General features: G+C 46.9%; 1 protein-coding gene across 1 annotated transcript; it reads left to right on the plus strand.

Moving 5' to 3' along the window:
* Positions 1-1,442: 1,442 nt before the first annotated feature.
* Positions 1,443-26,797, plus strand: vash2 (vasohibin 2). The gene is made up of 7 exons (XM_083688555.1): positions 1,443-2,367; positions 8,007-8,095; positions 9,527-9,583; positions 10,129-10,203; positions 15,511-15,892; positions 18,551-18,672; positions 25,929-26,797. Exons 1-7 carry the CDS (start codon positions 2,047-2,049, stop codon positions 25,996-25,998), a joined length of 1,116 nt encoding a protein of 371 aa, XP_083544681.1. The 5' UTR covers positions 1,443-2,046; the 3' UTR covers positions 25,999-26,797.
* The last annotated feature ends 656 nt before the right edge of the window (positions 26,798-27,453 follow it).

Here is a 27,453-nt window from a genome sequence, read left to right on the forward strand (position 1 = left end):
TACGTATTTTTCAAATACTTGAAAAACTTGAGGTATTCTTGATTTCAATGGTCAGGCACAATGGAAACACACAAGTCTCAGAAGTGCAAGGTGAGCTAAATCAAGCACATCTCAAGTTTTTCAAATATTTTAAACCAGTTAAAATACATATTTTTGCCCAGATCTGATGTATAGGAGTTAGCTTGGAGAGTATGTCATGGCCATATTCTTACTACAGCGCCCTCATGTGGTTGCCAATATAGTGCAATTAAATGATGTTGTTCATAAGTAGGTCTCTATAGCATAATCTATCTATGGTACAGTAAAATACAGTATCAAAGAGACTATATTACTTCTCTGATTCAGGGGAGACTGGTGGAGGTAGACATCGAAGGATGGGCTCATTGTAATTCTCATTCCATTCCATGCATTACAATGAGCCCGTCCTCCGATTTCTACCTCCACCAGCCTCCACTGAGTAGGCCTCTAGTACAGTCTATCTATGGTGAGCTGATTACCTCTTTGCCTGCCTGTATTCTAAGTGGTTATTTATGATAGTGGTGATAGAAACTATCAACAGGTGTTTGAGAAGTAATAGAGCTGTGATGGAAAGAATCAAAACATGAATGGTGAACTAACGTTTCTATAAGCAGTCGTGACATTTCATTGACTTACATTTTGCAGTCTTATGTTTCAATTATTTGTGTTTATTTATCTTCATGTCAAGTTATTCTATTTACCAAGCACTGCAAATGGTAAGTCAATTATAGAAAATGTAATTAAATGTGTTTTTCAGGACAAATCAATACATGTCCAGAAGAGGGCATATTTGACCAACTAAACTTTCACTGGAGAAAGGGCCCAGTGCCACAGTCGGCCCAGTGCCACATACAATATTTCAGCAAGTGCCCTTCATTTGAGTATTCTGGTTTATGTAATTAAATGAACAACAACAAAAACAACAACTAACCTTCACCCATTTGATATAACATTAGATAATTTGCTTTCTGGTCGTTTTATTTCATTTGTTGGTCAAGATACAAATTGAAGTGTCTAGCCAACTGCTAAAACATTTATCCTGTCTATTTAATGTTTGGAATTACTGGCACCATTTGTATCAGAGTGTGTTCAATTTGGAAGTTACATTGTTTAATTGAAATACCATCGTAGTACCAATACGATATCACTTTAAAAAGTATCGACCATAACAATTCCCAGTGGCCAGAAAAAAAATCCCATTTGTTGCAAATTTCACTTGTTGACGCCCTTATCCGCTCCCTCCACCAATGACAGCATGTCGCTCCTTCCTTATTTGGTCTGAAGGCTAGTTAAGTCCGCCCCTCTTTGTTGCTGCAGCCAATCAAATCACTCAGAACGTGGCTGGCTGCCGGGGTTACGATAGAGAACAACATAGTGGAATCATTTATCCAAAAGATTAACCATGTGATGGATTAAGCTACTAAAGAGGCGTTTCATCAGGAGGACGAAGATTTCGAAGAGGTAAACGAAGATATTGAGGCAACATGTAGATGACGAACGGAACCGAAAGGAATGCATACCAGAGGTCATCATTATCATCATCTCGAGCTGTGGGAGTCAAATCGCCCCCTCAGTGTTCTGAGCGAGAGATGAAGTTACAGAGCACAACGAGCCCGAACCTTCACTATGCCACGGTGATCAACAAGCAAGCTATATTCTTATGAATGGACCACGGTTACACTATGCGGTATTTTTAAGGAGCAATGCTCTGCGGTTTGATTTCTTGCTATTTTCCCCCTAGCCCCTTTCATTTATTTCATGGGTATAGATGATAGTAGCCTGCTGCTGAATAGATCATTGTGGAATGCATACATTTTTTTCTGCTGGATTTTTTACGAAGCCAAGCTTGATCCATGTCAACGATACTTCATTTAATTTTTTTAGATGATATTAATATCGTGGGTTTAGGTCGAGGTACAGCAGAAGTGAACACTGGTAGTGCAACATGTTCTGAGCAAGATTGCCTATAGCCAGGGGAATCACTACGGGCTACCATCTGCCTAGTCCCCCTCTCTTTACACTTGAACAATGACCGGACCGAACGCCGCTACCACCTGCTCATCCTCCGCTAAGATGGGCAGGCACGGGCGGTCCAAAAGCACCAGCACGTACTGCAACTCGAGCCCGGGTGCCGAGTCCGCCTCTCTATCTGTCGGTACCGCCACCAATACCGGGCGCTCATCCGGAGAGGAGGAGGAGAAGGATGGAGGTGTGCTGTTTTACGTTAACAGGACTGGTTTCCCCATTGAAGGTGTCACCTGGGAGAGAATGTGGACTCATGTAGCCAAAGTACACCCCGACGGACAAGAAATGGTTAACAAAATAAGGAAAGCTGCATACCTTCCCAGAGTAAGTAGGCTACCCCTAAAAACTTTCACTTTCGAAAGCTCTAACAGTGATTTTTGTCATGTCTTCTATTTTGGCCTATTATCATGTAATAACTAACACAGATATATTTACTTCATCAGCACTTGTCCAAAGTCAGGACAATAGCAGAATGAAGTCCATGAGATTTCCTCCTGAGAGTCTCTAGTCTTTCACGTAATTGTCCTGTAGAGGAATGGAGAGTGTTGTGGCATGCGGACTATGCCCCCCCCCCCCCCCCCCCCCCCCCCCCCCCCCCAGCCCTGGCCTCACACAGGACTCTACATTGTCTGTGTCTGTGATTTCATTAGCGGTCAAACAGACAGACAGACAGACAGACAGACAGACATACAAACATACAGACAGACATACAGACATATGCAGCTGCTTTGGTATTAGGATCACTAACATAGCAGTTCCCAAGCTTGGGGTCGGGAAAATCAAATAAACGTCTATGAATTGATAAACTAGACAAACATTGTCTGTGTATTGCACCTGTAGCCTATATTGTAGTGTTTGGGGTTGAAACCCAACCAATTAAAGCATATTTTAGGTGATAAGCATACACTTGGACGTTATTATGTGTTGGCATAGCCCACAATCAAGTTGTTGGGGGTCACAGGAAATTATTGATGTCAATTTGGGTTGTGAGATATTATTAGGTAACTCTTCACATCAACTAGGACCCTTATCTGTACAGTAACACTGATGTAGTAAATATTGGGTTACTACTGATGTAGTAAATATCGAAATGACAGTGTTAGGAGTAAGTTTATGTTCAGAGTGTATCTAGAAATGGAGCAGACTTCTAGTGCTCTTTGAGTTGAGTAACCTAGGCTTTATTTGCCTATGTGCTGATGGAGGTCACTGTCTTCATGAACCGTGCCAGTCGCAACTCAACCATACCCTGGGCTAATTCACACTACAGAGCCAAACTGAACCGAGCCGAACTGAGCTGGGCTGGCCTGGTTACGCGTCCACCATAGTGGCTGAAACAGTGCCGAAAAAGACAACATGACAGGAAAATGTCCGAGCCAGCACCGCACGAGGATAAACAAAAAGCAACGTGTTCAACAGCCATAGTGCTTCTAGCCTGGATGACATGAATGAGAGTTGTGTTCCATTCATTGGATTTAAGCACTGTGCCCTAGCCTTGTTCTGCTAGACCGAAGTGGTAGAGTCCTTTATCTAAAGCACCAGATGTCTCAATGACCTATATATATCGAGTCACATTTGACTGTGACCGGGCCTGTGATCTCCAGGTACAGGTGCAGGGGCAGGTGCAAGCTGAGGGCCAGGCTGAGCTGGGCTAACTCAATAAGCAGATTAAGAGGCGGAGGTTAAGGTGAGGGCAGGTTAAGGCAGCTCAGTATGACCTCGAGGCCAGCGTCTGTGTTGTTAAGAGTGTTTCTGTAGAGGAGGCAGGCCAGCACTGCAGTGGAGCTCCGCTCGTGTGTGTGCGTGCCTGTGTGCATGTGTGCATGTGTGTGTGTGTGTGTGTGTGTGTGTGTGTGTGTGTGTCTTAGTACAGAGGGAAGTCTGTGAATTGCCCTGCTTGCAAACTAAGCCAAGGCTGATTGCATTCAAGTTTGCCTACGTTTCAAATGGGCTGCACAGATCATCAGATTCCGATGTCATGTTGATGTGCTTCCTTAGATATGAAACACTTATTCAGGCGTTGTGAGATCTAATAACAGCCGTGTAGACAGCCTGGAACACCACACGTACAACGTGTCTGAGTCACCCAGTCAGAGATGTGCTCAAATCACATCTCATGACCCATTGCATCATCATGCATTAGGAGGTGAGGATGAGGTTGACTCTGTTCGGGATGATTATGTAAAAACAGATTGTCCCATCAATATGGTATGTCAGTTGAAGGGACAAATGGATCTGACTCTTCTCCTAACACACAGGGCTGGTTTCCCAGACTTAGATTTAGATAGAGCCTAGTCCTAGACTAAAACTTTGTCATGGAGAATTTCAATTGAAACTGTGATTTCAGCCTAGTCCAGGAAGAGGGTCATGTCTGTGTCTGGTGGAACTGCCCCATAGCCCTCTATAGTAGGGCTGTGTCCTCTCTGCTGTCTCCATGTTAGGGTAATACCTAGACCAGGGGAGGCAGAGATCGAAGGCCGGGCTCTTTGGAAGGCATGGAATGGAATGAGGAACGGGCCATTCCTTAATTCCGTTCCATGCATCACAATGAGCCCGTCCTTCCGATTTCGGCCTCCGCTGTTGTATACCACCATGTCAGTCATGGGTAACACAACCTGCCCGAGCCATGGTGCCACATCACATCACCCTTTCCTGATTAATTGGAGGGTGTTTGGAGCAGAATAATCCCTCCTCTGGGATTTGGAGTCCAGGATAATCTCTGTAACCTAATTGTCCCCAAAAGCTTTTGATTTACAGGGAACAAGCCAGGCTTTCAGAACCAGAATCCCTCCTCTATGCCTCATACTGTACACACCTCATAGTCATGTTGGTGTGTCACAACAACAGCATTTTACGTAGTTCTAAACCTGGTGGTAAGTAAACACCCTATATGGGATGAATCTCCAGTGTCTTTCCTTGATTCCTTGGCTCCCTTAGTTTTGAGAAGGAGGAGAGGATAAGAGGACACAATGAATCAAGGAAAGACATTTGAGACTTGAGTAATGTCATGTAGTGTCTGTTGTTTACGTCGACATGTAGACCTGTGGGAGAACGTTCAAGGTAATGTTTTGGGCTAGCTGTAGGCTAAAATGAATAGACACAGAGGCTCTGCGCTAGGCTGTGGATCCTGGCTCCAGATCTGTGTGTGCTTTAGCCAGCTTCTATGACTAGCATTGTCTTGTCATGTGTGTCATAGGAGACGGCTTTAGCACATGCTGTACCAGGCTCTGCTTACATGTAGGCCACATCACATGAAGATCTCAGGATATCATGTTCTAAAGATAGACTGTCAGTCTCTGACCAAAGACCAACTGTCTTCCTTGAGGACACAAATGCCCAGGGTGGTTGCTGGCTAGTCACTATCTAGACTATCTCTTTCTCTCTCTCTCTCTCTCTCTCTCTCTGGTTTCAGTAGTGTCCCCTGGGAGGTAAGGTTAGATTAGACCCGTGGCACAGGGGGCAGAGGCAGAGAGTTTTACCCCCACATGACCTCTCTAAAGCTGGGGAACAGACGCAGGCGAGAGGGGGACAGCTGGGCATGGAGGCAGGGACGGAAAGAGATGAGACAGAGACAGAGACAGCGACAGAAGGGGGGGGGGGGGAGAGCGAGAGGGCAAAAGAGATAGGACAGAGGGGATAGAAAAGGGAAAATAGAGGTGATAGGGGGAGAAAGTCTTTCTTCTTGTTATCTTTCAGTTCCCTCTGCTCCACCTGTGAAGACCACATAGTGCCTCTGACTGATGCATAGTCAGCATTGCTCTGTGAGGTCGGGTGTCAGTACCATCCTACTTACAGCTCAGGCTGAAATCCAATCAATTTACTTTTCAAAGCCTTCTTCTCCACCACCACAATTTCTCCATTTCACTCTGCACGCACGCACGCATGCACACACGCACACACACACACACACACACACACACACACACACACACTCCTCAACACACACACACACACACTCCTCAACACACACACACACACAAACACACTCTCCTCAACACACACACACACACACACACACACACACACACACACACACACACACTCCTCAACACACACACACACACACGCACACACTCTTGTTCAGCTCCAGTCGTTCTCCGCGCTAAGCAGGGCTCCCTCCTGAAGGAAGGAAGAGCAGATAGGCAGACAATTACAAGGTTGAATTGGGAGCACTTTAGTGTTGCAGTGAACTAAACTCTCCCTCTAACCAGTGTTGTCTAAATGACAAGAGAAACTTGTCCAGTTCATTTTTTACATTGTTCTAAGTACCGATGTAGAGGGTTGCACTTCTATGATTCTCTCTTCTATTCTATTGGTTACTGTGAGGCCCCTCTTCACTGCTTCTTCACTACGACTCAACTTCATCCTCTAATCTCATCCTCTGCAGAGGGAGAGAGGGAGGGAGAGGGAGAGGGAGAGAGGGAAAGGGAGAGAGGGAGAGGGAGAGAGAGAAATTAATCACCCCTGTCTTCCCTTTGACCCAGCAGAATGAAGCTGTGTGTGTGTGTGTGTGTGTGTGTGTATGCGTGTGTGTGTGTGCACGTGCGTTCGTGCGTGCCTGCATGCGTGCATAGTGTATAGAGATAGGACTGGCGGTGTGTGTGTGTGTGTGTGTGTGTGTGTATGATGTGAGGGATTATTGAGAAATAAGACCCGGTGATGCTGACTGCTGAGTATTCCCTGTATGTATTAATTCAGCTGGTTTTCATTTGGCAGAGCTTTGATGTGATGCTTTTAAAATGCACCAATGAGAGGGAGGGAGAGAGGGAGAGAGGGAGAGAGAGAGAGAGAGAGAGAGAGGGAGAGAGAGAGAGATCTGTTGGCGATAGGGGTCTGATGAAGGACAAATACAATCCTTGTTTTCCTCTCGCTTGGGCTTTCCCTTCTTTTTCCCTCCTTACCTCTCTACTCTGCCTCCTCTCTCAACCCCTTTGATCCAGTCACTGTATTGTTCTCTGTTGACTAAGATACCACAGAAACAAGATCGGATCTGTGTGTGTGTGTGTGTGTGTGTGTGTGTGTGTGTGTGCGTGCATACGTGCGTGCGTGTGCCCGCATGTGGATGTGATTGATTGATTGATTCATCATCTGTGAAACAGGCCAAACATTGAGTAACTTGGAAGCCATGACATCTTCAGAAGGAGATCTCCCCCCTCTTGTCTGTGTTGAGGGCATGTTGCTCTCTCATTGTTTCTCCCACCTCAGAGTTTCCCAATAAAAGCTCAGGGTTGTATGACTATGAGGTTTGTAGGACTGCTTTGGTGCAGAGGACCACACTCCTCAGATTAGCTGATCCATGCGAGGGGAAACAAACTCACAGGAAATTACATGGCTGTTATTACTCTGCCCCCTGGGCCCACTTCCTGTACACACACACACACACACACACACACACACACACACACACACACACACACACACACACACACACACACAGTTCTGGTCACTGAGTCAATGGGGGTGTACAGTAAGTAAGAAAAACACCCTACATGTTAACAGCTACATTCCAGAGTGTGTGTCATAGGATGTCTAAGCCTGTGTCTGGCTGTTACCGTTAGTCAGTAGACGCTGCTGATGCTGGTCTACCAATAATAAGACCTTGTGTATCAGATGTGAATCAGCAAGCGAGTGAACAGCACTAGCCCACTGTGAGAGACCTGAAGGAATGTTGTCCTCCGACCAACCAAGTTAGGCTAGTGTGGCTAGTGTGATGACTGTTGTTGAATGTTGGCATATGTTGTTGGTATGACCATGAAATGACGAAGAGTGTCAGTCACCGATGCTACTGTCCTACAGAGATCCCAAAAGACCTTGAATGTTGTCGTATGTTGTCGATATGATCATGTAACAACGTTGTCAGAATGCCTCTAACAGTCTCTGTCTCTCTCTCTCTTTCTATCTCTCTTTCTTTCTATCTCTCTTTCTTTCTATCTCTCTCTCTCTCTCTCTCTCTCTCATCCCTGCAGCATCCTGTGCCATCAGTCCCCAACTTCAAGCCCTCCATGCCCGTCCCTGATTGGCTGCTGGCCATCCAGAACTACATGAAGACTCTGCAGTATCCTTTTCCTGCCGTGATGCAACCTGTCACAAGCCACTGCTCCTGCCATCGCCCCTCCCACCCCCCCTGCTCATGTAACACACTGAAAAGCCAAAAAAAACGTGTGTCCTTCTCCCTCCCTTTTTAATTGCAGTAAACACTGATCTAACGTGATCGGATCGGTTTTAGCGACATTTTCGCTGCATTGCTTTCACCAATCCAAGTCGTGCCAGATCAGTAATTTTCTTCAAAGAAGGGAGGAGGGAAGGATGCACTTTTAGGAGTATTTAAACAACAGGGCCACAGCTCCTGTTAGCGTAGCCAACCACCTGACCAAGCCATGGTAGGCTACACTGAGTGTTTCAATACATGTCGTTTAAAGATGCTTCCTTCCCTTGTCTTGTCTCTCTCATCTGCACTGTTGAAAAGAGGTGAACTAGTGAAAGTGAATACAGTACCTTATAGGCATCCACCATATTAGTTTCACCTATCCTACTTACAAGCTGAAGTATCATCTTATGTTTTCACTTCAGCGTAGATGAAAGAGAGGAGACTAGCTAGCACACAGAGTTAGCATTCCTGTAAGCTAGCACACAGAGTTAGCATTCCTGTAAGCTAGCACTCAGAGTTAGCATTCCTGTAAGGTAGCACTCAGAGTTAGCATTCCTGTAAGGTAGCACTCAGAGTTAGCATTCCTGTAAGGTAGCACTCAGAGTTAGCATTCCTGTAAGCTAGCATACAGAGTTAGCATTCCTGTAAGCTAGCATACAGAGTTAGCATTCCTGTAAGCTAGCATACAGAGTTAGCATTCCTGTAAGCTAGCATACAGAGTTAGCACAGAGCGTGTGGCCCACCAACCTACAGCTCCGGTTAGCTAGCTGGCACACAGTGTCCTCCTATGGCTCATTACACATGAATGTGTGCTAGTTCGCTAGCTCCTCTCTGCGTATCAGTGACGCATGTCACACTAGTTTATTCACTGCTGCGCCAAGGGGTGTGTGTGTGTGTGTGTGTGTGTGTGTGTGTGTGTGTGTGTGTGTGTGTGTGTGTGTGTTCAGCAGCAGTCTTAACACTGTGCGACAGTTGTCAGGTTGATTACATTTGTTTTGATTGGAGCGGAAGTAGTGCAGGTACGCTAACTACCATGGCAACAGGTGCTCCCTGGGCTGCGTTACATTTCACACCGGTAAACAGAGGTGACATATTCAGGTGAAGAGTCTTGACAAATGAATGTCTGAGATGTCTGTCCGAGATTTGATACATGAAAGTGAGATAAAAAGACTTAACTTGGACTTTGAGACACAGGTTTAGGTACAGATTGAATACAGCATGCAGCCATTACAGTACATAAACATTGACATTTCAAAAACCTCCATCATTCCCCTCTTACCCCTCCCTTGAGTCTTGCCGAGCCCTTCAAAGTTCAAACTGGTCCTTAACTTCTGTCAGATACAACCACACAGGGACTCAGTTCTTTGAGATAAGAAAAACCAGACCATTGTGTGGGTAAGTGAGGCCCAGAGGGGGTGTGTGTGTGTGTGTGTGTGTGTGTGCGCGTGTCTGTCCAAGGCCATTCCTGTGGTATTTTCATTGGCATGTCTGTTCCATCTTTTATATGTCTGCTACGAGACTGCTACAACATTTGGGAGAGAAAGAGAGGTCCCTCTTCTCTCCAAGCTCACATCGTTTGTCTGTAGAATTATATAGGCCAGTTTACCACAAGTTCGAAATAGCTGTTCCCTGTCACTTTGTCCTTCATTGTGAGGACATAATGCTAAACGGTTGTTCCCTGCAAATGTTTCTCAAGACGGCCAGAATATTTTTTCATTTCACAGATAGATGATAGTTAAAGGGCTCAGGCTGTTGTCAGTGTGTCTGACTTGCATTCAGCATATTTGAAATCAAATCCTGAGAGGAGGCTTTGATATAATCCTGTTGTTATGTTGTAATGCCACTGTATAATTAATGTCTGAATGTAGCATCAAAGATGACCTTATTAACTAATCTAAACACAGACACAATTCACTTTATCTCGCTCTGTTTTCTCTCAGGTTGATGGAGACAGCAAGAGAGATGATCAGGGAATCTCTACCAATCAAATGCCTTGAAGCTGTCATCCTTGGAATGTATCCTTTCATTGTCTTTATTGGGCACAGAGATCCAACACACACACACACACACACACATACTCACACGCACACACTCACACATTAACACACACACATGCACTCAGGCACAAACACACGCGTGCATACAAGCACGCAAACGTACGCATGCACACACACGCACACATATTGAGCTCTCAGTATTACAGGCCAGAAGGGTCCCTGATGAAAACCCTGAAATCAATGAGACATGTCGGTTTAATGTTCCCCCTTCTTAGTCCTGAGGCCTGGAGATCTCCCTGTTGCTAGGAGACAAGAGTCTGAACAAGTTCAAAGCGCAACTTCCCCTCGCCTATCGATGTATCGTCACCCGGACTAAACTTTAGGCAGCGACTGGTGTTGTCATTTAAAAAGCACCGGGGCTGCTGGGCCTTTTCACAAACAGTTATCGTCACATCCTTCCTGATCTGATCTGTCCTGTCCTTCTGAGCCGCTGGCTTATTCTGGGTCAGTTATGTAGCCTGGACCAGCACCCAGTTAGCCTGGTTACACACCTGTGTGTGTTTGATTGTGTGTGTGTGTGTGTATGTGTGTGTGTGTGTGTGTGTGTGTGTGTGTGTGTGTGTGTGTGTGTGTGTGTGTGTGTGTGCTTTCGCCAACCTCCTATGACTATGGTTGTCATACATGCCAAACTGCACATGTACAGTATGTGCTTTATTTTTGCCAACCCGTGTGATTTCTAGATGTAATTACACACATGATGTATGTTCTTGAAACATCATTGTATTACTTTACATATATGCACCTTAGCCAGCTCCTATGACTGTCGTTCTCATGACATGAAGTCCATACATATCTGGAACCAGAACCAGATCTGGAACCAGAACTAGCACTCCTTGTGTCCTAACTACAGCCTTGTGTCACTTCTGAAGAGAGAGAGAGAGAGAGAGAGAGGAAGCATCTGTAGTCCTGCCAGGTTTTCCTCCAGCGACCTATCATATCCTGACTGTCCAGTCCATCAGGCGCTGCCAGACTAAACCCATTAACCCTCCTCCCTCTGTGGCTCAGTTGGTAGAGCATGGTGCTGACAACGCTTAGGTTGTGGGTTTGAATCCCGCTGGGACCATATATACTGACATGTATGCACTCACTGCAATGGAAGTCGCTTTGGATAAACGCTAAATGGCATATGTTAGATATTATTATTATATCCTGAGTTTCCAGTCCATCAGGCGCTGTCAGACTAAACCCATTAACCCTCCTAGAGAAGCATGATTAGCACTATGATGTTGTTAACTGCCCAAGAGGGACTCTTGGCTTCCCATGGAATGCTAAGATGCTAAGATGCTAAGATAACCCACCAGTTACAAACTCCCTCAGTTCATGCGTCAGTAACAGTGAGATAAAGAGTCTCCGTTGTAACAATAGGGCTGGTAGTTGTTTGTGAGGGTTGAGTAGATCTCATCTGAGCTTTGTTCTGACATAGTACACGGTTGGAATTCTTCATAAAATGTGACATGAACCAAAAAAATGCTACAGCTATGTAGTATAATAGATTTATTGTTATAGGAAACAGGAAAATCTGTGTCAAAGTTTACATTGTTCCTGATCTGTTCATATCCCTCTGGCAGTCTCAACCAGTCGTGGTCTGTGTGTCTTTGTTGAGCTGTAACCACCAGTAGAACAATATTTATTACATCCCCCCCCCCCCCCCCAAGGCAGACTCCTTTACTCACAATGGGGTAGTCACAGTACAGTAAGATGCTTATCACAGAGAGGAAAGAAGACACAATACAGGACACTCCTGTAAAACTCTGCTTTATCAGATAAAACATATTTCTCTTTGACGTGACCATAAGAGCATGAGAGCCCCCTAGATTAAAAAAAACATGATTAAGTATATGGAAAAATCTGATTAAATATATGAAAAAAAAAAACATATTCCCTTCACAAAGCTAGCCCTGCGAATTCACATAACATTTTATACACGTTTAAAAAAAAAATGTGTTATGCTGTTCAGATTGACTGAACATCAAGGAATTAGGTCATACAAATATATGAGAAATTATAATACTTTTACAAGATCAGGGGTTTAATATCAGCCTCAAAGCATCCGCAAGTAGTGAATCATAGATAATTTTCTTTCAGATATTTTATTGAGATGGACTTAAAATGATTGTGTGGGACCCAAGTGCTCCAACCTCAGTCTATCTGTAGCTTTCCTAATTCTGTGGACACCCGTGGGACATTAAATTCCCCTAGAAAAACCAAGCTTGTCATAAACACTCACCAGTGCATCTGTCAGACACTGTAACTGTAAATAAGCTTGTCAGGCTGGGTCAAGTTTCAAGGCATGCAATTAAATATGTGAGTCTACTTCGGATTATTCTCAGCTCAGGTGTCAAAGCAGGGGAGTGTGTGTGTGTGTGCGTGTGTGTCTGGTGAGAGTCAGTAGTGGACTCAAAATAGTAAACAAAGACGTTATAATCGTACGTCTCTTAGCTGTGTTTCTATGGCAACAGTAATCCCCCCCAGGTGACAGATAAGAGGACTGTAGAAAGTCTCTCTGCCGTTGGGTCACATGCCTTACATCAGGGGTAATGTGATCTTCCTTATTCACTTAATGGGCCATTCATTAGAGAGAAGCTGTGTGTGTGTGTGTGTGTGTGTGTGTGTGTGTGTGTGTGTGTGTGTGTGTGTGTGTGTGTGTGTGTGTGTGTGTGTGTGTGTGTGTGTGTGTGTGTGTGTGTGTGTGTGCATGTGTGCGCGCACAGGGCAATGAGTTTGGTGTGTGTGTGTGTGTGTGTGTGTGTGTGTGTGTGTGTGTGCGTGCGTGTGCGTGTGCGTGTGCGTGTGTGTGTGTGTCCTCCCTTCAATTGCTGAGGAACGCAGCGGAGAGGAGTGTGTGTGTGTGTGTGTGTGTTTGTGTGTGTTTGTTTGTGTGTCCTCCCTCCAGCTGTTGAGGGACAGGACAGAGAGGGGCTGTTATGTTTTTCTCTTTGCTCTCCAACCGCTGTCTTCGCTATGAATAATCACACCATCGTACTGCACCAGATGCCTGCTAGCGCACTAGCCTGTGAACAACAAGGTGTCAGAACAAAGTCTTCGAGAGAGAGAGAGAGAGACAGAGAGACAGAGACAAAGAGAGAGAGATTACTTCCACTGTCTGGCTGTATTTACAGAATTCGAAAAAGCAAAAACAGAATCCACTTTATAGTCTGAGTCATCACAGTGCTCAGTGTCAACAACACAGTCTTACCCTCAGAGGCTCCTGTGAGGAGGTGTTAAATAATGGCCACCATGCTTGCCTCAAGAGCTCAGTTCCTCAAATGAGTCTTCCTCTGAGTATTATTATTAATCTCCAACCGTCCCAGCATGTGAGGAAGCAGGAGTCTGGTGTGTACAGTCAGGGACACTGCGAAGATGTTTATTAATTATGGATGCTGTGTTTACTGTTGTTGCGGCGTCCTGGAATATGATCCCCTGAACAGCCGTTGTGCTGGTTGTGTAGTGTAGGGCACATACACACACAAGCATGTACACACACACACACACACACACACACACACACACACACGCACACACAAGCACACGCAAGCACTCACACTCACACTCACACACACACACATGCAAGCACTCACACACACACACACACACACACACCGTTGGCTGGCCTCTATGGTTTTTTAATGAGCGTACACAGTTCTGTGGCAGTCAGGGTTTTGGATTGATGACGATGATGGACAGGTGTTCTGGCCAATGAGAGGGATCTGTGGGGAGAGTGGAACAGATGGAATGTGCTCTCACATCCAATGTGTCGCTTCTCCTCACGCAGAAACAGCTTGTGTTCCGCATAACACCGCCGAGGACACGATGAAAACAGTCTGTTCACTAAAAGTGACTTAAATGATGAATGAGAATGAAAATGATGAAGAATAGATGGGTGAAGGATGAGAGAGAGAGAGAGAGAGAGAGAGAGAGAGAGAGAGAGAGAGAGAGAGAGAGAGAGAGAGAGAGAGAGAGAGAGAGAGAGAGAGAGAGAGAGCGCCCTGGGTCAGTTCAGTGGGGCTGCAGTCAATTGTTTTGGTCATTAGGTCACAGACACACACACAGTAGAGTTTCCTTGTGTGTCACTATACCACTCTACTGCCTCAGGCCCTGGATGGTCCCAGATAGCCCAGCTTAATGCCTGCCTCTCCTCCTCTCCTCTCCTCTCCTCTCCTCTCCTCTCCTCTCCTCTCCTCTCCTCTCCTCTCCTCTCCTCTCCATTCCTCCCCCCTTCCCCAGGACATACATTACAGGCCCAGGCTACAGCACGGTGTGCAGTCAGGCTGCAGTGGAATGATAGGCTAATTACATAAGAGTTTAGACCAGGGAAGAGGGGACTCCCAGACAGACTAGGCCCCGGGGAGAGAGAGGGAGAGATGGAGAAGGAGAGAGAGAGAGAGAGGTAGAGAGGTAGAGAGCTGGATGGAGAGAGAGAGCGAGAATGATGGATAGAGGGAGATAGAGATAGAGAAAGTGATGCAGAGAGATGGATGGAGAGAGAGTGTGTGTTTGGCCTGATTTGACACTTGGAGTTAGGGGAGGCCACGCACTCAGTTCTCTACTCCAGGGAATATGAAGAGAATACAAATGGCCTTTTGAATGTGATAAAGATGGAGTCAAATCTGTGAGGCGATGGATGGATAGCCCCTGACTTATCTGTTGAAAGGAGCTTGCCTTTGTCATTATACAGGTTACGGATGGCTCTTCACTTTCTTTTGAAAGAGACCAGGTCTATTTCATTACGCCTCTCTCTCTCTCTCTCTCTCTCTCTCCCTCCCTCCCTCCCTCTCTCTCCCCTCAGAGACCTCTCATTGAATCTCTGCATTAGCTGATTGATTAGGAGTGGGTGTGTGTTTGGGTTTCAATGGATTTACTGCCTCCATTCAACAAAACAGCCATTGTCAGTTAGATAATGAGTTTATTATGGAAATATAATGAACTTGTAAGGGGGCTTATGCAGTGCCATAGCTATGCCCTTCTCCCTCTCTCTCTCTCTGTTGTTCTCTCTCTCTCTCTCTCTCCCTCTCTCTCTCCCTCTCTCCTCTCGGCCTTGTAAACAGCAGCAATTTAATCACTGTAATCACCATTGATATTCATCCCCTGGTTGTTGATGATACTAATTTGAAGCGTTTTAATCAGGAATTAAAAATGTGTGTGTGTGTGTGTGTGTGGGTGGGTGGGGTGGGGTGGGGTGGGTGTATGTCTCATGTCTCAGGCTCTTACGACGCTAATGACGCGACCCGTGCTAACCGGCTAACCCCTTGACTGCGTGGGCCCCAGCTACCTGACCAACGGGCTGACCTCCCTCGAGCGTTTCCCCATCAGCTTCAAGACCCAGTTCTCAGGGAACCACTTCCACCACGTGGTGCTGGGGGTCTACTGCAACGGCCGCTACGGGACCCTCGGCATGAGCCGGCGCCAGGACCTCATGGACAAGGCGCTGACCTTCCGCACGCTCAGCGAGCTGGTGTTCGACTTCGAGGACTCGTACCGCCGCTACCAGCACACGCTGAAGAAGGTGAAGATCGGCCTGTACGTGCCCCACGACCCCCACGTGTTCCAGCCAATCGAGTGGAAGTATCTGGTGCTCAACGCCAGCCGCCTGGGGAGGGAGGACATGAGGAAGGAGCTGGAGAAGCACGGACGAGACATGAGGATGAAGGTGAGGTCATGCACGCGCTCGCACGCACGCACACACACACAGGCACAAACATACGCGCACACACACACGCGCACACACACACACACACACACACACACACACACACACAGGCACAAACATGCGAGCACACACACCACATACACACTCACACAAAAAACACACACAACCAGGCAGACACGCACGCACGCGCACACACACACACACACACACACACACACACGCAAACATGCGAGCACACACACACCACATACACACTCACACAAAAAACACACACACCCAGGCATGCACGCAGACACGCACGCACGCACGCACACATACACACACACACACACAGGCACAAACATGCGAGCACACACACATCACATACACACTTACACAAAAAACACACACACCCAGGCATGCACGCAGACACGCACACACACACACACACACACACACACACACACACACACACACACACACGTCAGTGGCCTATTTCTCATATACTTCTCATATACAGGCTGAGGTCACAGGTGCCAAACTCAATTACTGGATGGCCCCCTCATGTCCCGCTGTCCTCAATTCAGACACTTCTTTCATTCTGTGCTTACAGTATTGTATGTACTGCACTGTACCCCTGTCTATTCCCCGAAATCACACAGTATGCATATTTGAAAATCCTCTAAAAAGAGGGCTGGGGTACAAATGAAGGTACGGTATGAATTCCGTTATATACTTTGAACTGTATTACCGTAATACATTTTCCACTGTTCAGTATCAGTCTCCTGTCTTCTGGCCCCAGGGTCTTCCCTGAGGGAATGTTAAACTCGTTAGTTCTGGCTTCATGTCCGTCTGGAATGGTGTCATGGTGGAATTCCCCCCCCCCCCCCACAGTTTCCCGTCCTACTGCGAGGAGATGGGTGTAATATGAAACGTCAACGCTTATTAAGGCCAGGTTTCCCTCAGCGGAGAGAGGGGGGGCGGAGAGAGATAGAGAGAGAGAGAGAGACCGCTAGTGGAGGAGATTGAGAGAAAGTGGGATACAGAGAGAGGTGGAGACGAGTTGGCTGGACCCCGTCTCCCAAACTCCCCTGCCTCAGCTGTATCGCAGCGGATGGAAATGGGGGAGGGGGAGGATGTAGGGAAATGTAGGTCATGAGTTCCCAGCTGCCCCGTGACCTCTGAGTGTCCTCCCAGTGAGCTGTGCATAGTTCCTAGTCCTCCTTCCTCTATGTAAACTTTCATCGACGCTGCACAATGCAGACCAGATATGAATCTACAGTTTATTAATAGATCTTTGGCTTTGGTATTTGAGGAAGCTGCAGAATTCACCCACCAGCCTTTCAAAATACTTCTCCCTTTTCACAACCGGTGATAGGGACAGTGGTTTCGAGAAGCAATCTTCATCTGAGGCATCGTATCGTCACAAAGCAAATATTCAATTTGAGAAATGCCTCTAGATTGCTTTACAAGACAGATGGAGGGCGTGTTTTTCAGACATGAGGTTACTGTCTTTCTGTTTAACCCTTCCCCGACAAAATCACACGCAAGCCTACCCTATGGTATGTGTTTTACATGTTCATAAAATATGAAATAGCGTATTTCATATACAGGGGTTGTTGTCTTAGCCTAACCCTTCCACCATGACAGCACACACTCACAGACCTGTGTATCTATCCACCTTATGACTAACATCCTGGTCACGCGCACAGCTGCCACTGCTGCACGGAATATGGGCCGCTTCCTATGTGTGATCATGTGATCGGGACAGGAAATCACTTCCATCCTGCTGCACTGCTGAATGTGGGTCACGAGAGGAGAGGGAGTCTCACTATACGAGGTTTCTATCGGGTTTGACCCTGAAACTGCTGAGGGTGTGCGCGCGTGTGTGTGGGTGCAACTTGTGCATGCTTGTGAGGCAAGTGTGTGCTGGGTAATTAAGTTTTCAAGGGGTTTGATTGAGTTAATGGGGTTCCATCCTTTTAATGGGGATGCTGGCTGAGAGCTGGCATTGTTAGAGTCTCTTAGTGGCTTTATAAATGAAGAGATACACCAAGCTATCAACTAATGTGTGTGTGTGTGTGTGTGTGTGTGTGTGTGTGTGTGTGTGTGTCTGTGCGTGTGTGTGGCATGGTAAGTGTCTTTGCTCATACATTGTGTCGAACAGAGACAGACTCAGCTCTCAGCAGTTTTTCTCCCCTGCAGAGGAGAAAATGGACTCCAATCTTCTCTTGTCCTCCCTACCCTGACTGACTCACACTCTACTCACTATAGAACCCAACAGGGGCTATTAAAAGTTATAGCTTTCTTAATCTGTTCTTTTTATTGAAGTGAAACTTTTCAAATCGACAAGCTCCATGTCCTGGGGCAAACAGGAGCTACCTGATGGAGGTTAATGCTCAGGCTAATAGATTTTGAATTGTAACACCTTCGTGACATTAGCTGGGTGGAAAACAAAACAAACAACAACTCAGGTATGTGCGTGCGGAGGTTCACGGCTACACCAACTGCATTTTAAACAGCTTCTCAACGGGAACATGATGTTAAGATTCGGATATGTGGCAAGTTAGCTTGTTTGGTTTGGGGTATAGAGACGCAGGTTTGAGACACGTTTGTTGCGCTGCACGTTTGACTCCATCTCGTCTAAGTGATTTGTTGTCGTTTGTTATTTCCTGTCAGATCCTGAAGTCGTCGACCGCCCAGTCGCCCATCAAGGAGAGAACCAGGGGGAAGTCCCTGTCCCCTCGCCGCCGCCAGAGCAGCCCCCAAAGACGCCACCACATCCACCGCAGAGACAAGTCGTGAGTTTCCCCCGACAACTAACCTCAGAGAAATCGCTTTCTTTTCATCTTTTTAATTGCATTTCAAAAAGACTGATGAGAAGAAAATCAGTTGATAAATGGGCTGGAGAGAAAAATGGGCTGGAGAGAAAAATAAACAATGTATGGTCTTGTGGATGAGTCACCACTCAAACACGTGGGCAGAATGGTCCTTGAGTGGTTTCACTATCGACACCTCAGATTTCCCAACAACCAAGAGCTCTCTGCAGGTTATATTTAAAGGGATAGTTCCACTTTTTTTTTTACTGGGGACTCCCCTGAATAAATAAAGGATAAATCAAGTAAAATAAAATAGATTTTCCCTGAAAGTAGTCTACGGGCCAGGAGAAACTGTCATTTATGGTTCAGATATGTATAAATCGCCACAACTCACTTTGGCTAACTTTAGCCACTGCTAACATAACAACAATGGATGTGAATGGGAGCAATAGACTGAGTTCAACATTTGTGACCAAAGCACCTGAAAGTAACTTCCAACCAAGTCAGTAGTGGCTATTTAAACAACTTTGAATCATGGACTACAGTTTCTCCGAGCCTTCTTCTAGAACTACTTTCAGGGTGAGGAACCATCTGACTATGAAAAAAAAGTGAACTATCCTTTTAAGAAGAGATAATTTCCTGAATATCATCACTTTTTTGTTTAATGATCTAATTTCTTGAGATTAAACTTCCTCAGCATCATAGCACTGCATTAGAGATTTAATTAAAATGTTAAGCAGTTTTTAATTAAAAAAGTAAATTCATTTAACTCAGATCCACCACACTGCAGTTCAAAGTGTGTTGAATAATTCATAGATTTCGACACGTTTAAACATCCTCATAGCCCTGTCTGTATTACATGGCAAACAATGGTAGATAAATGAATTGCTCGCAAATGTGTCTAGGCAACGATACTCATCTTCTTTTCTTACATGTTCATCTTCCGTTCATTACACATTAACACGGGCTAAAGGACAGGGAGACCTGAAACACTTGTTTTTCATGTTTAGATAGATTTGAGTTCTTCGACTCTCTTTCTGGAGCTGATTGGCCCATTTCTCTTCTAATCCTGTCCTGTCCTCCTTCCTCTCCCAGTCCTTGGCTCGGTCTCCCAGGTCAAGCAGAGTTCAGTCTGTCACCATGCTATCAGGTCCAGCTCTCATCTCAGTGAGGGTTATCTCTGAGAAGCAGAACTGTAGGAACGGGCATTGGCTAATTTGTACGAACAGCTGATGGTGAACCCGAGGAGCTGTGTATGTGTGTGTGACATCAACAGCTGGTGGTGAACTGAGGATGTGTGTGTGTGTGTGTGTGTGTGTGTGGTGTGTGTGTGTGTGTGTGTGTGTGTGTGTGTGTGTGGTGTGTGTGGTGTGTGGTGTGTGTGTCTCCCTCCCTCCAAGCCTTTATCTTGACAGAGCCTCTGTCCCCTGTCCTGACATCCCTCTCAGCCTTGTTCTCCTATCAGTCTGTGTGACATTGCTCAGTAGCATACCCCGGGAATGATGGGATTTTGAGTTCATGCACGTATCCCAGCAGCCCCCCTGGCAGGAACAGGAAGGAATGTTCTCAGTCTGTTGTGCGATGCCAGGCGTGGACACTTCCCTTCCCTCTCTGACTCTCCGCTGGGTTGACTGATGGTTTCAGCCGTTCAACCACACCCAGTGGCTTAGATAATGCTGTGCTATCAGAATGGCTGGTAGTACACCAAAAAAAACACACACACACACACACACACACAAACATGCTTATGTACTGTAACAGACACATGCATACATAATCTGTTGCTTGCGCTCTCCTTGCTGTCACTCTCTCTCTCTCTCTCTCTCTCTCACACACACACACACACACACACACACACACACACACACTCGCACTCGCACACAGTGCCCTGTTGCTAGTAAGAGCCCCCTGTCCCTTCCTCCTGGCCTGGTTTGTGGGTCTTGTTTCCTCTCAGCTGGCAGTGTGGTGTGTTGTGGCTGTAACAGGATCTGGCTTTGGTGCAGCAGCTGCACTTCTAACCTACTGCAGGATCACATACATGAGCAGATGCCCAGTAATCCCCTCCAGTGTACACACACACACACACACACACACACACAATGCAGTAGAGGCTACAGGCCTGATCAGAGAAGATACTGAGGAGGTTTATCATAGTATAGCCCAGCTCAGCTCATGCCCTAATGATGTAACCCAAGCCTCTACTGGAATGGACTGGTCTCACTGCCAGCGATGACTGTCATGCCTGTGTTATATACGTGTGTGTGTGTGTGTGTGTGTGTGTGTGTGTGTGCACGCGTGTGAAACCTTTGACACTTTTAGCACCTGGTGTGTGTGCGTGTTTGTGTGTTCACATGCGTTTCCGTGTCTGGCTTCACTACCTCCTACACTCTGTACCAATGGAGACTAGTGAAGTACATTATCTGTGTGTGACAGACTCAAGCAGTGGGATGGCTCCCCTCAGTGACGTTCTAATAGAGAGGCCTTGGGCAGATATCTGCTTAGCCAGCCCCGCCCACCAATCTGATAACAGTTATTAACGTCCTATTCTTAGATTCCCTCTTTCTCTCTGAGATGTTAATTATTAACGGGGATAATCGTTGTGGACATTTCAGCCACCCCGATACTCACTCACTGTCCTTTTTTGCACACACACTCAAGAAGGAAAGTGGAATTCATCTGCAGTCAATCCGGAGTTTGTGTACAAGGTGTCAAGACTGGAGAGTAACTTTGTTCCTGTCTCTCTGAGCCCACTCATACTCTCCATCCTCATCCTCGTCATCGAACCATCCCGCTCGGAGATTTGTAGATATTGGTTTGTTTAATGACTCGAATGCTAGCTGCCAAATAACATTGATTTGAGAGAGAGAGCGACTGGGTTTATTCGCGCATTCAATCTAATGGCTTGAATGCGGAATGATTGCTCCGCCGAGGGCGTGATGTGATCCAGAGTTGCTTAGAAAACACCCGCTGTACAGTGGATGAATAGATCATTAGATACACCCATAGATGATAGCAAGGCTATTACCGAATGCTGAGATCGGCTATAAACATTAGCATTCTCCGGTGTGCTGCTAGTTCTAGTGGTACAAAGCTGTGTTTTGCAACACCATTAAAAAAGAGCCAGCGCGGGGCATTAGGCTGGAATACTGATGCATGCGAGCGATGTTGTTCTTAAGAAAATATAAAAACTCATATCCGAGTGTTTGCTGAATAGTGAATGCTGAGATGAGATGTGCTGAGCCAATGCTATTAACATGAGCGAAGGCTACGATATGCTAGTGGTGCTATTAAATAGACTGAATATTTGGATGTGCTACTGTGGTGCTGTTAAATAGACAGTGCTGAGGAGGGAGTAACTACCAAATGCTAAAAGCAGTGGGGTTCTAGCTCTGTGTGAACCCTCTCGTTAACACAGGGCTAGGAAGCAGCAGGGCTATGAAGAGGCTCAGATTAACTTCATAGAGAGAGGGAGGGACAGATAGAGAGAGGGGGGGAGAGAGAGAGGATAGAAAAGGGAAAAATAGAGATGATAGGGGGAGAATAGAGAGATAGAGAGGGAACACAGACACAAAGAGTGTGGTTTAGAGCATGGAGAACTTTAGAGAGATGTCTGGTCCCTCAGAGAGAGTGGTGTAGCGCTATAACAACTCGGCCGCTCAGAAAGTGAACAAAAAAAGGGCTAAAAAGAGTTAAGCTCCCTCGAAAAGACTGCTGCAGCAGCAGACGAGGGACGAGGACACAGATGAAATAGTCATAAAGCTCTTCTTCCCAGACATGAGGGAATATGATGGGAGTTATGAATATTGTATCCGTCCCCTGGGATATTTCCCACAGGTACATTATAGCAGTCAGACTAGCTGAGAGAAAAAGCCGCAGTCCTGCCTGACCCCCCAACCCCCCCCCCTTCCCACTCTCCCTCCAGGCCTCCCCTCCCTCCCTCCCTCCCGCCAACCCTCCAGGCCTCCCCTCCCTCCCCCCCATGGCCTGCCCCCGGCTGCTGCACAGCGCTGTCTGTGTCTCTGTCACTCCCAGTAGGCTTTAGGATGAAAGTTGCTCACATTCAATGACATTTTAGATCGTTCTAGTACCTTACGCTCACTAGGAACGTTTTGGAAGGCCACAAGTTCCAGTAAGTTAGATGGGACAAGGACATAAAATAATCATTAAAGGAAAGACCAGGGGTTGGGGGGGCCTCAGCCAAAATAGTCCCTGTCACCCTGCCTTCCCATATCTGTACACTAGCTGGGACGATGTCTGTAGTGGGCTGGGCTGGGCCGGGTTGATGTCCCTGGGCACGACTGCTCTGGGCTGGGTTGATGTCTCTGGGCAGGACTAATGTCAGCTGGATGCTGGATGCTGACTGCTGGGTCTGTCCCTGTGCTGTTCTGAGCCTCTGCCCTGTCAGAAGAGGTTCTCCTCAGAGCCCGGGAGTGTAGCCAGGCTGTCTCCCTGCCCTGCCCACCCTCCTCCACTTCCATCTCTTCTGATCAGAATGCCAGGACCTTGACGTGTTACCTCTCTGGCTCAAGATACTACATCCGTGTGTGTGTGTGCGTGCGTGCATGTGTGTATATGTGGAGTCTCTAAGCTGATGTGTGTGTGTGTGTGTGTGTGTGTCCCAGACCCCTCTGTGTCCTTGTGTGTCCCTGTGTATACTCTCCAGTTCACATCCTCCCACCCCATGTCCGTCCTGCTTAGATCTGCCTAGCCAGACACAGCCTCAGGCAGAATGCTGCCCCCACCCCGTCCCCACCCCGTCCCCCCCAAAGAGACCTGCATGGCTACATCTACCCCACAGGGTTACAGACTGCCCTAACAAGTAAAGGGCACCGTGACTAACCCCCTGGTGTTTTCTGCACACACGCAGGCACGAACATGCACCCACACACACATATACATATACACACACACACACACACACAGGCACACACACACACACGCACGCAGGCAGGCACAAACATGCGCGCGCGCACACACACACACACATACACATACACCCTCCTCTCAGCTTTGCCCAAAACCAGAGTTATTGTTTAACAGAACTCTTTGTTCTAAGTTGTGTAATCATCTCTGAAGCCCAGTGACATTCTGGCAGCCCTCTCTCCAGAGGCTCAATCATACGCTTGTAATTGTTTTGATCAGCACTAAAACAGAAGCTGGCCCTCCGGCCACACACGCACACACACACACACACGTGCACACACACACACACACACAGAGTCAGGCCATACACACACACACACACACACACTGCCCTCCTCCTCCTCCTCCGGCAGGACTTAGTGAGTCTCTAAGCTGATGAATGGTCAGCAGAGAGGCTTTTCTGGGGTGAGGAATGATGTTAATTCCCGGGTCCTGTGGTGAAAGATGGGCTCTGGACCAGGCCTGGGCCAGCTGATCAGCCTCAGTGTGTGAATGTGTGTGTGAACGCTTTGGCTCAGCGCAGACGACTGATCGACTGGGTGTCAGGGCTGAAGGCCTGTGGACGCTCTCGCCTGCTTCTGCTCCAGCCCCCCTCATCACTAGGAGACAGATTGCTATTGATCGGAGCAGCAGGGATGGATTGATGGGCTCTGTCATATGGCTTGTGTATATATAGACAAACACACACACACACACACACATAGCCTATAGATAGAGATATACATCCTCAAACACATACACTCAGGCACACACAGACAACCCCCCCCCATTCACACACACGCACGCACGCACGCTCACACACACACACACACACACACACACACACACACACACACAGACTGCAGGCTGTGTGATGCAGTGGTTTGATGTTGAATGTATTTTCGGTCCTGGGGAGATGGGGGCGATCGATGAGAAGGCGAGACTGAGAACAGGAAGTGCTCTCCGGGGGGTAGAGGAGAGGAGAGGAGAGGAGAGGAGAGGAGAGGAGAGGAGAGGAGAGGAGAGGAGAGGAGAGGAGAGGAGGGGAGGGGAGGGGAGGATAGAGGAGGGGAGGGGAGGGGAAAGGAGGGAGAGAAACACAGGACAGGAGTGCCTTTAGGGCATCAAGCCAAGCGGAATATTGAGCACAGCCGACATGAGATGAGAAACAGGAAACCTCCCTCACTCTGGAGAGAGCTTGTTTGTGAACCTCTCACCTATAAGCTGCTCACTAGGCAGGCTTTTAGAAGTACCACCTCTCTTTGATCTCTGGCCATAAATCTCTGGGATGATTGTGTGTGTGTGTGTGTGTGTGTATTTTGGGTCTTCAAGCAGGTGTGTGTGTGTGTGTGTGTGTGTCTGTGTCTGGAGATGGAGAAAGTGCTATGTTGTACCTCCCTCCACTGCAGAGCTGAGCTGACAGCACCACCGCAGGATTAAAAAGTGATGAGTGTCTGACTGACTGAGACTCCCGCTGCTGCCGCTCCCTGCTATTCACACTTCAAACACTTTCTCCCTCTCTCTGTCTCCCTTTTCTCCCTCTCATTATTCCTCTCCCTCTTCTTTATTCTTCCTCTTTTCTCTGAGTTCCCTGACATGTTGTGTAGGTGTAGGTGTAGGTGTGCGCGTGTGTGCGTGCAGAGTGAAATGGAGAAGTTGTGGTGGTGGAGAAGAAGGCTTTTTGAAAAGTAAATTGGGGGGGGGGGCAGGTTGCACAATGCCAAACACAACTCCACTCTATCATTCGCATTTACTCTCCTTAAGCTATACAATAAATGTCAGATTCTTCTGACCCTATGTGATGTGTGTATGTGTGTATGTGTGTGTGTGTGTGTGTGTGTGTGTGTGTGTGTGTGTGTGTGTGTGTGTGTGTGTGTGTGTATATATCAGAAAGTGCTGCGTTCTGCCCTCCTTAGTACAAGGACAAGGGTACTATGCTGATGAGATTCTACGGGAAGCATCGGCAGTATACGTGACTACACTCACTAAAACCTCCTGACTCTAACCGATCGCTTTCTCCAGTGTGTGTGTACGTGTGTGTGTGCATGCGCGCTTCTATGTGTGTGTGTGTGTGTGTGCACGCGCTTCTGTGTGTGTGTGTGTGTGCGCGCGCGTGTGTGTCTACAGAAGTGGCTTAGTCAATTATCCACCATCCATCTTACTTCTCTATGAGGGATCTCAAGTTATCGGGTGTGTCTGGGGTGTTCAATAGAGTGAATGTGTGACTGAACCTCGAATGAATCTCTGTTTTAGTTGTCCTGCTCACTAATATATGGTGATAAATGATAGTCTATGGTCTGACTTTGGGCTCTCTCTCTCTCTCCTCTGTTGTCTAGACCTGCGGCCCTGGACCGGAAGCCCGCAGAACTCAGCACCCTGAATGACGGCTACCAAATCCGCATCTGAGACCCCACTGGAACTGGACTTCAGTCTCCTGGTCTCCCCTGCCATCCCCCACCCTAACCCCATGCCCCCCATGCCCCCCCAGCCCTGCACCCTGACCCTTGGCCTATCCTTGGTGCTATTTTCATGCACTGCCTCCCTGTAGGCCAGCCTGGAACAGCCTCACCAACCCCAATCTGATATCTATCGAACAGAGACATTGTGTATATCATCATCATCATCATCATCATCATCATTATCATCATCAGTATTTATAGGGTTTTACTATCCTTTTGTTCAGAGATGACATTATGCTCAATGCTGAACTGGAGGTTGACATCCAGTTGAAACAAATACACATTTGTGTATAAAATGAACATTTCTCTACTCCTATGCTTGGTGGTCCGATGGTGAACTTATGCCTAAACACCCCACCAAGCATGAACAATAGTATGCTCTCAGCGTATGAAAATATACTAAGTTTTGAATCATGGACTGATGTTTGAGTGACAAGCCTAAATTGCATGAGGAAGGACATATCAGTATCTCACCATGTCTTTAGGGAAGTACAGTATCCAGATGTGGGAGGAGGCCTAGAAAGTTGTTTTTCTTTTCTTTCTCATACCTTTAAACAGGTATGACATTTTGGCAACCGTGACTTTTACAATGTGAAGATTCTGCTCTGCGAAACTGCGGTTGTGATCTTTTTTTATTTTAAAACGTGTGCCGTGACGATGACACCATGTAAAGAGTGTCAAATAACGTGACTGATGACTGATATCTATTTTTTCAAGTCCTTTATAAAGAAAAGTAAAAGAATCTATCGAAAGATGTGATTTAACAACATCAGCCTGTTAAGAATGTATTGGGAGAGAGAGAGGGAGGGAGAGAGAGAGGGGGAGAGAGAGGGAGGGAGGGAGAGAGAGAGGGGGAGAGAGAGAGAGGGAGGGAGAGAGAGAGGGGGAGAGAGAGGGAGGGAGGGAGGGAGAGAGAGAGGGAGGGAGAGAGAGAGAAAACACCTTGGGACTGTAGCCTTCTGGCGAGGAGAGGAGCGGAGAGGGCTACAGACCAGAGCAGCCGAGCATAGAGCCTAAGTACTGCGGCAAGGGCAAACCCCCAGCTCTGTGTTCAACTACCCTCCCCTGGCTATGTAGGCCAGCCCTCCTCTCTTTCCCAGAGGGCAGGTGATATTTGATACTGAACAATTCATGTTTTAAGGAATTGTTCTCTCAAAGGAATCAAAGCTTTAGACAATGATGCTTTGGAGCTTATTTAGAACACTACCTTCTACCCCCCCCCCCCCCCAAGATAATTTGATAATGGGTTGACCTACATGTCAACTAAAGCCTCAGTATACACACGTATACTAATCTATAGGTATACACACATATACGAATCTGTATGTACAGTATGATTATGTAGCTCCTTGTAGAGGCCTTTTATGAATCACATGACAGAATCCTGAAGTTAAGAATGCAA

Source organism: Argentina silus, assembly GCF_951799395.1.
Source record: "Argentina silus genome assembly, chromosome: 17".
NCBI classification, from domain to species: Eukaryota; Metazoa; Chordata; class Actinopteri; order Argentiniformes; family Argentinidae; genus Argentina; species Argentina silus.